The sequence below is a fragment of the Gorilla gorilla genome, chromosome 5 (genome assembly GCF_029281585.2).
Source record: "Gorilla gorilla gorilla isolate KB3781 chromosome 5, NHGRI_mGorGor1-v2.1_pri, whole genome shotgun sequence".
NCBI lineage: Eukaryota > Metazoa > Chordata > Mammalia > Primates > Hominidae > Gorilla > Gorilla gorilla.
The window spans coordinates 52,725,868-52,741,232 of NC_073229.2; the positions used below are offsets into that span (position 1 = coordinate 52,725,868).

At 43.5% G+C, this 15,365-nt stretch overlaps 1 protein-coding gene across 15 annotated transcripts in view; it reads left to right on the forward strand.

Annotated features, from left to right (window-relative positions):
• Nucleotides 1–15,365, forward strand: part of ANKS1A (ankyrin repeat and sterile alpha motif domain containing 1A) — a 215,469-nt gene that overhangs the window by 89,823 nt on the left and 110,281 nt on the right. For all 15 annotated transcript variants that reach the window (XM_031011972.3, XM_055390220.2, XM_055390222.2 and 12 more), the window contains 5 exons: nt 7,490–7,786; nt 8,555–8,630; nt 8,916–9,017; nt 9,127–9,228; nt 10,888–11,084. In XM_031011972.3, coding sequence (XP_030867832.2) covers nt 7,490–7,786; nt 8,555–8,630; nt 8,916–9,017; nt 9,127–9,228; nt 10,888–11,084 — 774 coding nt within the window. The remainder of the gene's footprint in view (nt 1–7,489; nt 7,787–8,554; nt 8,631–8,915; nt 9,018–9,126; nt 9,229–10,887; nt 11,085–15,365) is intronic.

The window sequence follows — 15,365 nt, forward strand, 5'->3', positions numbered from 1 at the left end:
CTTCCCCTTCCCCTCCCTTCCCCTTCCCTTCCCCTTCCCCTTCCCCTTCCCCTTCCCCTTCCCTTCCCCTTCCCCTTCCCTTCCCCTTCCCCTTCCCTTCCCCTTCCCCTTCCCTTCCCCTTCCCCTTCCCTTCCCCTTCCCCTTCCCCTTCCCTTCCCCTTCCCCTTCCCCTTCCCCTTCCCTTCCCCTTCCCCTTCCCCTCCCCTTCCCTTCCCCTTTCCTTTCTTTCTTTCATTTTAGAAAGGATCTCCCTCTGTTGCCCAGGCTGAAGTGCAGTGATTGGCCTGCTCTTTAAATTCTGTTTTCTAGTCTTCAGAATAGGAAGATACTCTTATCTTAGTTTTTTTGTTTTTTGTTTTGGAAGTAGAGTGATAGAGTGAAAAACTCATAAGTCATAGGCTTTCATGTCAGACCAGAGTTTAAGTTCTGGGATGCGACTTATTAGTTTTGTTGACTTAAGCAAGTTACTTAATTTCTCTGAGCCTCAGTTTCCTCTTCTGTAAAATGCGGCACTATAATCTACCTTGCTGGATTGTTTTGGAGTTTAAATAAGATAATATACATAAAGTAAAAATATCTGGTAACTAGTAATATTTGAGATACTAATTTTTTAAAGTGTATATAATGTATTTCTGCAAAGGCATTTTTGGAATCTGTTTTTGTTACTAGTAGATGACACTTAATGAAACATTATTCAGTTAGTCTATTCAGAGTTTTCTTTTATGGGGAGGAAACTTGAAGTGATTGTTTTCCCAACAGTGGTTAATTTAGTGAGCTTATAAAGCTTTGATAAAGGGTAAGACTTTGGTTCTTGAAAGTACATTTTCCTATCCTTTAATTTTGCACATATAAAATAAAATTAGTTTAAATGTAGTAAGAACATACTTCTTTCTTTGGAAATAATTCCCTTTGCCTCTTCCCTGAAAGGCCAATTGATGCAAACTACATTAAGAGTAAAGCTGAGGCCGGGTGCTGGAATTACAGGCATAATCCCAGCACTTTGGGAGGCTGAGGCTGCTGGATTACCTGAGGTCAGGGATTCGAGACCAGCCTGGCCAACATGGCGAAACCCCATCTCCACTAAAAATACAAAAATTAGCTGGATGTGGTGGCATGTGCCTATAATCCCAGCTACTCGGGAGGCTGAGGCAGGAGAATCACTTGAACCCAGGAGGCAGAGGTTGCAGTGAGCTGAGATTGTGCCACTGCACTCCAGCCTGGGCAACAGAGTGAGACTCAAAAAAAAAAAAAAAAAAAAAAAAAAAAAGGAAAGCTGGCCAGTGTAGTGGCTCACATTTGTAATCCCAGAATTTAGGAGGCTGGGGCTGAAGATTGCTTGAGCCCAGGAATTTGGGACCAGCCTGGGCAACATAATGCGATCCCATCTCTAGAAAAAATAAAAAATTAGCCAAGCATAGTGGATAGTGGTACATGCCTGTATCCCAAATTCTCGGGAGGCTGAGGTGGGAGGATAGTTTGAGCCCAGGAGGTTGAGGCTGCAGTGAGGAGTGATCACTGTCACCTGGGCAACAGAGTGAGACCCTGTCTCAAAAATAATAATAATAATAATAATAATAATAATAATAATAATAGAAACAGAGAGGTAAAGCTGTTTGGGTTGTGCTGAGAATGCAAACCCTTCTTGAGCTGATTCAAATCTAACCTCCTTTGACCAGGTATGGTGACTCACACCTGTAATCCCAGCACTTTGGGAGGCTGAGGCCGGCAGATTACTTGAGGTCAGGAGTTCGAGACCAGCCTAGCCAACATGGTGAAACCCCGTGACTACTAAAAATACAAAAATTAGCCAGGCGTGGTGGTGCATGCCTGTAATCCCAGGTACTCAGGAGGCTGAGGCAGGAGAATCACTTGAACCCGAGAGGCAGAAGTTGCAGTGAGCCAAGGTTACGCCACTGCACTCCAACCTGGATGACAGAGGAGACTCCATCTCAAAAAAAAAAAAAAAAAGAAAAAAAAAACTGATCTGATCTCCCTAGGTTTTGTCCTGATTCAGTGGATTTTTATAGATCTGGCTTATGTCTAGGAATTGTTTTGTTAAAGTACTTTTGAGTGCTAAGTTCTGTCAGGCACCTGTACAAATTAAGAAGTCTCAGATGGCTTATTTTGGGAGCAGAAGTAGTTTTTAGGAGCTTTCATGTTCTTTTTCGACATTTGGGGCCTTTTTCAACAAGTTGGTGTAAACCAGCCAAATGTAAATTATCCTTAGCTAAGGCAGAACCATGAAAATTGCTCATTTTCCCCCTCTTAACAATTCTTCCTTAGTCTGAGTCATAAAATGAGTAACAATCAAATTAATATTAGGGCAGATCTATTTTTTTGGTACATTTAAAATGATTTCACAGTCTTAGAACTGAAAGGGACTTGGAATTTTATCTAGACCAGTTGCCTCCAAATATAATCAACCTTTCTGGTTGCATTAGTATCACCTGCAAGCTTCTAAAAAACTTATTAAAAAAAAAAAACTTGTAACTTAAAGTTTTAAGAATAATGCCATGAACTATGGTACACTCTTCTTGATACTCCAGTGTTAACATTTTGCTACCTTTGCTTTTTCTGTGTGTGTGTGTGTGTGTGTATGCAATAATTGTTATCACTGATGAAATATTTGATATTAAGTTGTGGACATTATGACCCTTTAATCCTAAACACTTCCATTTTGGTATTAGTTAGTTCTTTGACCTAAATCTCCTAAGAACAAGGACATTCGCTTATAAAGCCACAATACATTTATTACATTTGGAAAATTCAATATTGATACAATACCATTATCTAATATGGAATCCATGTTCAAATTTTACCAGTTGTCTCAAAAATGCCCTTTAGAGCAATTTTTTTATGATCGAGAATCCAGTCCAGGATCATACATATTAATAATATGGAACAGTTCCTCGGCCTTTCTTAGCCTTTCATGACATGGATGGTTTTTAAGAGCACAGGGCAGTTGTTTTGTATACTGTCTTTCAGTTTAGCTTTGTTTGATATTTCCTTACGATTAGATTCTGGGTATACATTTTTGGCAGGAGCGCCATGGAAGTGGTATTATGTATGTCCTTTTTAGTGCTTTGCATCAACAAGGCACATGACGTTGGTTTGTCTCATTCTTGATGATTATGATTGATTGCTTAAGTTGGTGCCTACAAATCTGGGGTAAACCTACTACTAGCATTTTAGCTTTTTTTTTTTTTTTTTTTTTTTTTTAGTTCCCATGTAATTCTAAAAGCTAGTTTGAGAACCACCAATTTAGGCCAACCTTCCACATAGAGCAGGAATCTTTCTATCATTTGAAAGGTGACCCTCTACCCCGTATTTTAATTATTTGCTTGTTTTCCCTAATAACAAACAGAACTCATTACTACTTGGCAGCCTGTTTTTGGATTCCATTGAGTTTTGGTTTGTTGAGTTTGATTGGCATCTATCTTCCTAAACCTTCCATTTTTTTTTGGATCAGAGTTCTGCTTTCCAGAACAATACAGAGTAAGTCTAACTCTTCTTCCACATGATGGACTTGCTTTCATGCTTCTCCTGTGTCCTTTCAATCTCAGACCTAGTTTTTCCTTTCTTTCCGTTATGGTATGTTTTTCTAGGGCCTGTACTTTCATTGCTGCAGATAGCTGTAGGCCAGGTGTCCCTAACTTCAGTATCTGCCAACAAGGGGTAAGTGTGCAGTTGGGCTGTAATCTGAGCACTAGGAGGTGATGGTCCTGAAATAGTTCCAAGAGGAGAAAGGTCAGGAAAAAGTTTCTTTCTTTCTTTTTTGTTTTGAGATGGAGTCTCACTCTGTCACCCAGGCTGGAGTGCAGTGGTGCAATCTTGGCTCACTACAACCTCTGCCTCCCAGGTTTAAGCGATTCTCCTGCCTCAGCATCCTGAGTAGGTGGGATTACAGGCACGCACCACCACACCCAGCTAATTTTTGTATTTTTGGTGGAGACAGGGTTTCACTGTGTTGTCCAGGGGGTCTCGATCTCCTGACCTCGTGATCTGCCCACCTCGGCTTCCCAAACTGCTGGGATTACAGGCATAAGCCACCGCGCCCGCCAGAAGTGGGTCTTAAGATGAGTAGGAATGGAGAATTTGTGCAAAAGCATTGGGGGAAATTTGGGCTATTTCCTCTCACTCCATTTTCTCAGTCCAGATTAGTAGTAATAGGATTTTGGAAACTCTGGAGGTATTGTGAACACCTGTAGTGAGATTTGGAAGGTGTGACAGGGAAACATTCCAGATGATCAGGAGTCTGTGCTGCTCCTTAGAATCCTTTCTTTTATTGTGAGTGTATTAACCAGCACTTAATAATAGTTTCCTAGGCCTGCCAGGCGAGGTAGCTCACGCCTGTAATCCCAGCACTTTGGGAGGCCGAGGCGGGCAGATGACCTGAGGTTGGGAATTCAAGAACAGCCTGACCAACATAAAGAAACCCCGTCTCTACTAAAAATACAAAATTAGCCAGGCGTGGTGGCACATATCTGTAATCCCAGCTACTAGGGAGGCTGAGGCAGGAGGATCGCTTGAACCTGGGAGGCGGAGGTTGCGGTGAGCTGAGATCATGCCATTGCACCCCAGCCTGGGCAACAAGAGCGAAACTCCGTCTCAAAAAAAAAAAAAAAAAGAGTTTCCTAGACCTTACCCTCTGAGGTGCTACTTTGGCAAGTCTGAGGTTGGACCTCCTACTAGTTTTTTTGTTTGTTTGTTTTTTTGAGATGGAGTCTTGCTCTGTCGCCCAGGCTGGAGTGCAGTGGCGCAATCTCGGCTCACTGCAACCTCCGCCTCCTGGGTTCACGCCATTCTCTTGCCTCAGCCTCCCGAGTAGCTGGGACTACAGGTGCCCACCACCACGCCCGGGTAATTTTTTGTATTTTTAGTGGAGACGGGGTTTCACTGTGTTAGCCAGGATGGTCTCGATCTCATGACCTCGTGATCTGCCTTCCTCAGCCTTCCAAAGTGCTAGGATTACAGGTGTGAGCCACCGCGCCCGGCCCCTACTAGTTATTTTTAAGCTCCCATGTAATTCCAAAATGAAGCCAGTTTGAGAATCACTGATAGTTCTTGCCCTGATAGTTGTCAGGCTCAAAAAGCCTACAGTAATAAGAGCTTATCGTGGTGGCCTGTGTCAGTGATGGATGTGGTCACCATAGATATAATAAACTTGGGTATGATAGTTACCAGACCATGTCTGGCATGACTGAAACCTAAGTAAGATGCTCCCTATACTGTGACTATGAGTGTAACTTTCTGCAGAGATGTGGTTAGACCATTTTTAACATGAGGCAGGAAATTTGCCAGTAGTGATTATGACCTTGCCTTTAGCAGGGCAGCTTTGTGAGAGCTGCTTTCATTCTGGCAAAGAAGAAATAGAGAAAAGTTTTTTTGTTTTTTTGTTTTTTTTTTCTTTGCTGGATGGTTTAGACTTTTACAGTTCTTTAGCCCTAATGGCATACTTTTTATAAAATCAAGGACAATTTATTCTGGTTGTTGGGAGACAACTTGGATATAAAAGAGACAGTAGTATTTGCTTCAGAGTAAATAGTTTTTCTGGATTGGAATTTTAATAAGAATAAGCTGACTTTCTTGGCTCTTTCTATCACACTCATCTTGAGATGTACAACCTGGAGAATCCTTTTAAACTTCTTTGGGTTACTACTCTGCCCCAGAATTACTCCACAGAAAGATCCTGTGAGTTTTTGTTAATGTAGGTGTTGGTTCATCAAGAGAAAGTGATAATCAACCAGAGAACTGTTGGGTTAAAAAAGAGAGAAACTGAAGGGACAGCTCTAAGTTTGCTTAGGAAACTCATGCCATAGCTTAATAGGGCCTTCCAAATGGGTATCCTGAAAGGTTTGTTTGGCACAGGGAGGACCTCAAAGACTTGCTTTCTGCCCAGCATTTCCCCTTCCTCCAGACTTTCAGGTTACATGGAATTTGCCCCTCAGGGCCCAGTCATATCATAGGAGGCCATGGCTGGCAGGCTGGCTGTATCCTCTGGCCAGCAAAGGCTGTTGGCACTTTCCTGGCAGCTGCTCTCCTTGAGTTGTGTTTGAGCTCAGTGCAGCTTCCTCTGCATCCTCTGTTTATTTGTGTGCATTTATCTTTGCATGTGTCCTGCTACTACTTTTTCTGTCCTTATTTCATTTAAAAATTTTTCTTTGCCATCGTTCTCACCTTTTGGGGAGTTGCTCCCAGCAGCTGTGGATCTTTCTGGTATACTTGGTATAGTTGGAAAAAATGATGCAGTCAAATGCCAGATCAAAAGCAGATGGAATTGCATATGCATGTTTGGGTAACTCCTAATCCATTACTTTTAGTGTTATTAATAGAATTAAAGCAATTACAGAAACATTTAATTTTGACCTTTTGATCACTGAAAGGTGCACAATATTGACTTAACTGACAAACCCCCTCTTAAGCTTTCTTTCCCAAAAGTAGCAGAAGCCTCCTGGATAAATTTAGGAATCTCAAAATCTTGTGGGAGAATTATTTTCATCAGTGCTTCTCAAAAAGGAGAGGTCATGGGACTTACTTTATTTCTGCTCTAATTAGACATTGTCAGTAGTAAAAGAGCATAATTGGAATGACTAACATTTTGCCTCTGGTGGTTGATAAAGCACACAATTCTCCCATTTTATCCCAAATTCTGTCTTTAGTTTGAAACAAAATTGGCATTAGAGGACTGTGGGTTGTGAGCTTGAATTGATAGCAATATTACATTTGAATATTTTGCACCTCTCACACAAAACATGCCAGCGTTTGCCTCTTTCTTACATAAGAAACATCTTCCTGTGCTGGCTGCCATTTTAATGAAGTAGATACTGCATGCGTTGCTTGGTGCAGGCTCCTGGGGTAGGCACAGTGCAGTGTCAGGGTCCCTTATTTCTCTGTGACTGAGCCCGAGTGCCCCCTTTACCTGGAAATGGCTTTTGGCTGATACCTTGAGCGATTTTTAGTCTGCTCTGTTACTTTCACTGTTGGCTGATTGATTTGCATGCAAGAAGCTGTGCAGATGAAAAACTTTTATTAAAAAGCTTATGTGTAAGGCAATGGATGGTTGACAAATCCAGAATCAGAACCATAGGGTTGAATGCCTACAAACTGTAAAACCATTTGAAGTTTAAACTGAAATAATAGCAGTGATATTATTGGTATTCATCTTGCCAGGGCTTCCACCAAATGCCTGCCACATTTTCTTGTTCACTCTCCTTACAACCTGGAGACCCTTCCTTCATGGCACACAGGGCATTGCCAGTGTTTAAGAGATGACTTCTCCCCTCTCACAGTCACTGGGGGAAGGTGTCGCTGATTAGACCAGTCAGGCTTGTTTGTGGGGGAGTATGCCTGGATTCCGACTTTTATTAGCCCCCAAGTGTTGCTGCTATTTTTCTCATTTAAATTTCAGTGGTTTTACGAGTGGTTGTCCCAGTCAGGTGCCTGTCTGCCAGTGACCTTTCCGATGTGATCTGCTTGTTAACCCTTTAGAACAATGACAACGAGACGGCCCTGCATTGTGCAGCGCAGTATGGCCACACAGAGGTGGTGAAGGTGCTCTTAGAGGAGCTGACGGACCCCACCATGCGCAACAACAAATTCGAGACCCCTTTGGACCTGGCAGCACTGTACGGGCGACTGGAGGTGGTGAAAATGCTCCTTAATGCACACCCCAACCTCCTGAGCTGCAACACTAAGAAGCACACCCCTCTGCACTTGGCAGCAAGGAATGGCCACAAAGCCGTGGTCCAGGTGCTCCTCGATGCTGGCATGGACAGCAACTACCAGGTAGCAGGGCGGGTGGGGGCTCCTCCAATCTCAAGAGACTCAGTCATTTTGCAGAAGGCACAAGGACCATGCTGCTGGGCTGTGCTCTTTATTTAGCACGTTTCACATCATGTTTCAAATGCTTCCATTTGCTGACTCATTCTAATGTGACACTATAGAAACAAATGAACTCCTCAAGCAAGTCTATTATTTTTTTGTTTCTTTTCAGGGGGTAATCCGTAGTCATTAAACCCTGAAAAGATGTGCTTATGGACTGGCTCTCAAAACTAGAAAAGTTTCATTGTCTTCCTATCCATGTGTTCCCACTGCCACCATTTAGCGCCTCCACAGTCTCATCAGCTTGACATTGCCAGCAAGAAATGCCACACTTCCTTTCTTTGTTAGCCTTTCCCATTCAGATGAATAATTCCTTAGGTGTTGTGTTGACCAAACCACATTTGAAGTGAGGGTGTTTCTGTTGTACTTTTCTTCTCATTACTCCTTCCACCCAGGAAGGTAGAGTTCTGAGGCATTTCACCAGTAGATGGCTCTAAGAGTAACTGTTCAGTTATTCACACGTGGCCTGCTGGTGGCACAGAATGGCCTTGGTGTATGGGCCACGATCGTGGTTTTGGAATCCACACAAGAAAAGCTGGAAAGATAATGACAGAGGGCTTTGTGTAGTTTGTTTTATTTTGTGTCCCTTCTTGTCTGTGTCCCCTTTGTCGCGTGAAGCCGCATCAAACTGTTCTGATGACATCCCGCTCTGCGCTCTCGTTTGCTTTCCAGACGGAGATGGGCAGTGCTTTGCATGAGGCTGCTTTGTTTGGCAAGACCGATGTGGTGCAAATCCTGCTGGCTGCAGGTGAGAGGTCGGCAGCGCTCTTGTCTACACAGCATGCCAGGGTTGGGATTGTTTCTCCCTAGTCCCCTAGGGGGATTTTTGCTGGCTGTGTTTGAACTCAGTGTATGTGTATCTCCACTGGTTGATTACAAGTGTGTAAACTGTTCTTGAATAGCTGGATTAAATGGCTCTGGATGAAAAATGTTGGCCATGCTGCTGACAGCCTTAAATGTCCTAAAATTTGACCCTTTTGGAGGCTGGCTTGAAAATGCTCACTCCCCTGGTCCACCTGGTGTGCCTTTCTAGGAATTGACGTCAACATAAAAGATAACCATGGACTGACTGCCCTAGACACTGTTCGGGAACTGCCTTCTCAAAAGAGCCAGCAAATAGCAGCATTAATTGAAGGTATCATCCTTTCTCCCTGTCTGGGTGACCAGGGGACACACGAATTGAACCAAGGCATTTGTATTTGGTGCAGCACTTTTTATTTTTATTTTTTGATTTTTCCATGTAGATCACATGACTGGAAAAAGAAGTACAAAAGAAGTAGATAAAACCCCCCAACCCCAGCCACCTCTCATCTCCAGTATGGACTCCATATCACAGAAGTCTCAGGGTAAGGTAACTCTACCCTATCAGTAAAGGGGTGCTCAGCTTGAAAAGAGTTGAACATTCATGGGCAGAATGGAAAAATCTTAATTTAAATAATAATTTTGGGGGGTTGTGAGTACTTAGTTTATATTCAGTTCATTTTTTGCCAACTACTATGTGAAGTTTTATTGGACATAGTTTATGCTTTTGACTGTGGGCCTCTTTCTTACTTTATTTTAGCCTCCACTTTTCCAGTTGGCTCTGTGAGATCTATTCTGAGATGTGTAGTAGAGAGGATCATCTCAAGATGAATTCAAATCTCAGTGAAACCTTCTTTTTCTAACACATAATCACAATCTAGTGCCTTGTACATAGTTGACAAGTAATAAAATTTTTTTTTTGTTTGAGATGGAGTCTCACTCTGTCGCCCAGGCTGGAGTGCAGTGGTGTGATCTCGGCTCACTGCAACCTCTGCCTCCCGGGTTCAAACGATTCTCCTGCCTCAGCCTCCCAAGTACGTGGGATTACAGGCACCTTCCACTACACCCAGCTAATTTTTTTTTTTTGTATTTTTAGTAGAGACAGGGTTTCACCATGTTGGCCAGGCTGGTCTCGAACTCCTGACCTCGAGATTTGCCCGCCTCAGCTTCCCAAAGTTCTGGGATTACAGGCGTGAGCCACCGTTCCCAGCCAATATTTAATGAGTATCATCTGATTGGTAGGGGGGTACATGGCAAATTTTGATAATATATCATATGAGCAACGAATGTGGTCTGGATGGGAGCTTAGGGAGTCCAGCCTAACTATCAGTAGTCAGGATCCACCTTTTCAGATGCATTTAGCAGCCTTTTGGGTCCTTGGTATGATGAATACAAAGATAGAATAAAGATTGACACCTTTCCCCAAATATAGATCACAATAAAGAAGGCTAGAAAAACAGAACAAAGCTAAAAATGAAAAAGGGAAAGGGATTTCCCAGAGGAGTGCAGGGAGATAAGGGCTGAAGGGTGCCCAGCTCTCTGAACTGTGGAGTCCTTGTCTTCCTCCCACATGCACTTTTTTTCTTGACCTCATAATCTGCTAGTAATGGGATTAGTAGTTCACTAACCTCTTCAAGGATTTTACATTTATGGTTTTGATTATTTACAGGTGACCCAGAGTTGCCTGGGCTCTAATAGTTGGTAACTTTGCAGAGTCACACATTTGGATTGCAGGTGCTCCGAGGCTGATAGTTATCTAACAGGCCAAGCTAACAGCTGCATGGGCCTCCAGCTCAGAAAGCCTTTGCCGTCCTCTATTTTGCTTGAGCACGTGGAGGCTCTTATTAAAGAATGTAAAGGGTAACTTAAGTTTTTCAGTTACACCTTGCTATATCTTATGGGTTAAGTTTATGTCATTATGGTATTGAGGTATTTTGGGACTTTATAAAGGTCTTGGGAGGTATCCCTTATAGATGTCAATGGTTTTTCATATTGAATTAAAGAAAAATCTGTTTAGATCTCAGGGTATAAAGAACAGCTGAAACTATATGTATTCTTGTCCATGGAACAAAGTAATCATTTTCTTGCTCTGGGTTAGTGTTTGTGAGTGCGGGTGACTAAGGAGGCTTTGGGTTGCTGCAGTGGTTGGAACCTGAGATTCTGCTCCCCTTTAGTGATTCTCTTGCCCTCCATCCTCCTCTCAGGTGACGTGGAGAAAGCAGTGACTGAACTGATTATCGATTTTGATGCAAATGCTGAAGAAGAGGGTCCCTACGAAGCTCTGTATAATGCCATCTCCTGCCATTCGTTGGACAGCATGGCCAGCGGGCGATCATCTGACCGAGACTCCACGAACAAGGAGGCTGAGGCAGCAGGAGTGAAACCTGCTGGAGTGAGGCCTGTATGTGACCCGGGGCTTACACCTCCTGGGGGCTGTGTTGGCTGGCTGGCCCCTGAGGTGATGGGGCACGGGGAAGGGAAGTGTGATCCCTGGTGCCAGCTCATGTTTCCGGGGCCTGGAGCCCACTTATTCTCTTCTTCATGGGGCTCTGCTGGGTCTCTCTTGCTGAGTGTACTGAAACTCTACAGATCACACTGAGGTAGAGTTTCATTTTTTCTAGTTTCAGTATAAGCAGCTTGCATCTTTACGTGACTTCATTGGCCTTAGAGCAAATTAAACATCTTATTTCTATTTAGCCTTAGTGTTGCTTCTGTCTTTGGAATTTTTGCTGTATATTGTCTGTTTTCTCTCTGAAAAGCAGAAACATACAGTGAAAGAAGCTCACTGAAATGAGTTCCTATCTGTCCTGAGTGTATGCTCACCATCCACTTGCCCTGAAAGGATTCTCCATTTGGATTTGGGCAGGTTCTGGATTCAACAGGGTTGTAGCAGGGCTTAACATTGTATTTATTAGTATGTGGCATTCCTATTTTATCTAATTATAATGCCTCCAGCCATTGAGATAAGAGGATGAGAACAACTCTGAATTTTTCCTTCTCAAGGTCCACTTTCTCATCTTTCTGTTTCTTTCTCTAGTACAGATGCTCCTTGACTTACAGTGGGATTATATCCCGATAAAGCCATCGTAAGTTGAAAATCTCATAGGTCAAAAATGCAGGCAATACACCTAACCTACCAAACACCATAGCTTAGCCTAGCCTAGGTTAAATGTGCTCAGAATATTGCATGAGCCTACAATTGGGCAAAATCATCTAACATAAAGGCTGTTTTATAATAAAGTGTTGAATAGCTTATGTAATTTATTGAATACTGCATTGAAAGTGAAAAACAGAATGGTTTTGTGAGTACTGGAAGGACAGTTTCTACTGAATGCTTATTGCTTTCCCACGATGATAAGGTTGAAACATTGTACCATCGCAGGTCAGACAGTCTGTACCTGCTTTTACTTGTAGGCTTGTACATTGTTCTAAAGATAACTTACCCCTGGCTTCTCCCCTAGGGCTTTGTTGGGAGTGTAGGCCTGAATCACTGGTCCCACTGACCCTCCTTCCTCCACTGCCACGCACAACAATTTGAGGTTTTGAGCACTGCCCATTAGCTAAACTGACCATTGCTCTAATGAGATCCTAGTGCTAACCCCATCTGGAGACATATTTTCAGGCCTATGTTATTTCTTCCTGTTGGAGGGGCTGGCCTTTCCCTTTTGGTCTGAATCTGGCTTGTGACCATTTTGATGATCCTTTGGCTGCAGGTAACTCTTGTTTCTTGCAGGTGTGCCCTGGGAATGGCCTTATGATTCTTAGAGTGTTCTTTTTCGTTAGGCTCTTTGCTGTGCCCTGTTATGCCCTGAAACACCATTTTAGTATGGATCTTGGAAAGGCCCGCAGTCTAGTGGTAGTCCACCAAAGTGGGTGTTATCAAGGACTGTGACAAAACTCCTTGTGAGCGGTGAAAGCAAGTGCATGTGCTGAGCACCACCAGTATAGCACTTCTATAGACAGCTAGTTATTTCACTTATTTTGCTTTTAGGCACAACGGAATTAAGCACATCCAGGTTTGGAGGAAAGTGGTGTTTTAATTGGTACTTATAGGTGATGCCCATTAGGGGGCGCTGCAGTCTTTGCAAGAAGCTGCTCAGGGTTACTGAAGAAAGCTGAGAATGATTTCCTGTGATTGATTTACACAGGTCTCTTTGTTCCCTCCTGCTCTCCTTTCTGCCTCCTTCTCTCCCTCCTGTGGTCCTAAGCAGAAATGGGTGGATGCTTTGCCATTTTTACTTGTGTATGTTGTGGCTGAGCTGTCTTCCTGGCCCTTGGTAATTAACTATGGCAAAGGGCCTGTTTACCTCTTGGTAAACACAATGGATGGTATGTATAAATCACTGCCGTACTTCTAAGCCCTGCTCCAAAGTTTTCACCTTAGAGAAAAAGACACAGGTATTTCTCTTTCCTTCCAGTGTCCCTGGTGATTGTTTCTTACCCAAAAGGCTTCCATATTGTTCTTTCTAGGCTTTTTTGGCCTTAGGAAGGCTTCTAGGATGAGTTCTTTTTGTTGTTGTGTTTCCTTTTTGTTTTTTTTTTCCCTCAGTTACTTGGTGTCCCAAGGTTGGTTAACTGGTGATGGATACAGGCCTGCTCCTTTTGCTGTTCCCTTCCTTACAAGGTGGCACTGGGACCAGGTTCCTGCACTTCTGGAGCAAAGAAGGGTGGGGAAAGTGGGACTTAGTGGGACATCTGATATAAATAGCTTTGTTTGGCTTGAACATACAGGCTTGTTTTGAAGTTGTTGCCATTGGGCATCCATCTGGTTCCACGGTCTATGGGAATGACTGACTTATCAAGATAGAATACTGAGCAGTGAAGCCTGTTTTAAGAGAGAGATTATGGATGCCAAAATGCTAATGCGAGTAGCTCCTAAAACATGAGAAACATCTTTCCATGCAGATTTTGCTTGGGCTCTCGCATAACTCAGCGTTCTGTTCTTTGACTTTCTGAAATACTCCTGTTTTAACAACACAGTGAACAAACCTACAAGCCAGGGAATGAACCTGCAGGACAGCTCTTGTTTTGGGTCCCCCACTGCCTTTAGTAGGAACACTGATTCTCAAGCATGACCAGGGCTTTGGAATATAAACAGTGCTAAAGGCCCTGCAGGTACAATGGCAAATATCTCTTTAGCTTTCGGTTTTCCTTCATCAGGATCATCCTGTGTATTCCTGAAATTGTTTACCCATGATCTGACTTATCCTGTGTCACCTTTTCAGTGACTTTCTTATTCTAAAGCAGGGGTTGGTGTTATGCCTAGACTATTAGTTCTCCAAAGAAGACTACCAGAGTCCAGAGTCAAAGCCAAGCGGCAAGGATCTTTACTACAAGTTCGAACCTGGTCCCTCCATTCCACAGCATACAAGAGGGCCTTGAACAATGCGAGTGTTTGCTTTTTATAGCCTGAGAGTTACAGGGGAACAAAGGAATTCTTTTGGTTCCCGCTTTTTCAGTAAAACTTTGAACGGCTGTCTCCTTATCGGAGACTTTCCTGGTGGTGTTTGTACTGGGCTCAGGAAGTTTGAGAGATATATGGCAATATGTGGTGAGATGGGAGGATGGGATGTGTTTGTACTGGGCTCAGGAAGTTTGAGAGATATATGGCGATATGTGGTGAGATGGGAGGATGGGATGTGTTTGTACTGGGCTTGTTTGTTTTGAGCCTGGGGCTGAGGAATATGCCTGGCTCCTTTCATTCCCCCCTTTTCTTTTCAGGTATTTTTAGAGCCAATCTTGGGTCTTATAAGTCTGATTCTGTTTCAGCGTTTACAGGTTGGTATTGGGCTCTGAGGACTATGAGTTGTACAGTGTCAAACCTTTCTCTAACGAACTGCAAAATTCTGTTAACAACACAAGGTCCTACGATAAGCAGAAATAGTAGACTCAGCAGGGGTCCAAGGAAGGGGGCTAACAGAGAAAACATAGATGAGTTCTACTATTGGTCTGCAGCTGAAGCAAACTGCCGTGTTCTTACTTCTGTGCTCAACTTGCGTAACTGTTGGACCCGGTCTTCCACGAGCTTTGATTCATTTATGTAGAAACAACAGTCTTCCTTTAGAAACATACACGTTCCTCCTTTTTCAGCAGTGAATAGGTCTAAGGCCCTCCGGTTCTGCAAGGTTACCTGTGCTAGGGACGTGAGCTGCCGCTGGAGGGAGGCAAGGGACTCAGCTGACTCCTCCATAGCAACGGCAAATTGTTGGTACAGCTTGTTACTTTCTATAAGGGTGTGACCTAGGGCTCCCCCAGCCAGTCCGGCCGCCATGAAGGATGCGGTGAGGGAGGTTCCTGCAATGAGGGGGAGAAATATGGCTCGTGCAGGTCTCGGTCTAGGGTCTGGGTGAATAACAGCACTAGTCCAGTTACCAGTATACCTTAGGAACTCGCCGGCAGTAAGCAGAGTTAACCGGGGAACTAATGTGACAGGAAGACACAGTAGGTTGGTAACAGAGGGGCTTGATAGGTTTTTAGATAATGTTCCATTACACCAGAAGAATATGCCTGACGGAGCCTTTAAGGTGATGTTAGGGGGCGTTGCAGTGATGCTGCAGAGGCTGGAATTAGTTCCTGAGAAACAGTAGGGAAACTTTTCTTGACTGGGGTTTAGGTATAGTGGCACGTTAGGGATAGGGGCATATGAGAGGTTTCGGTGGTTGTTAGCTTGGGCTGAGGTGGA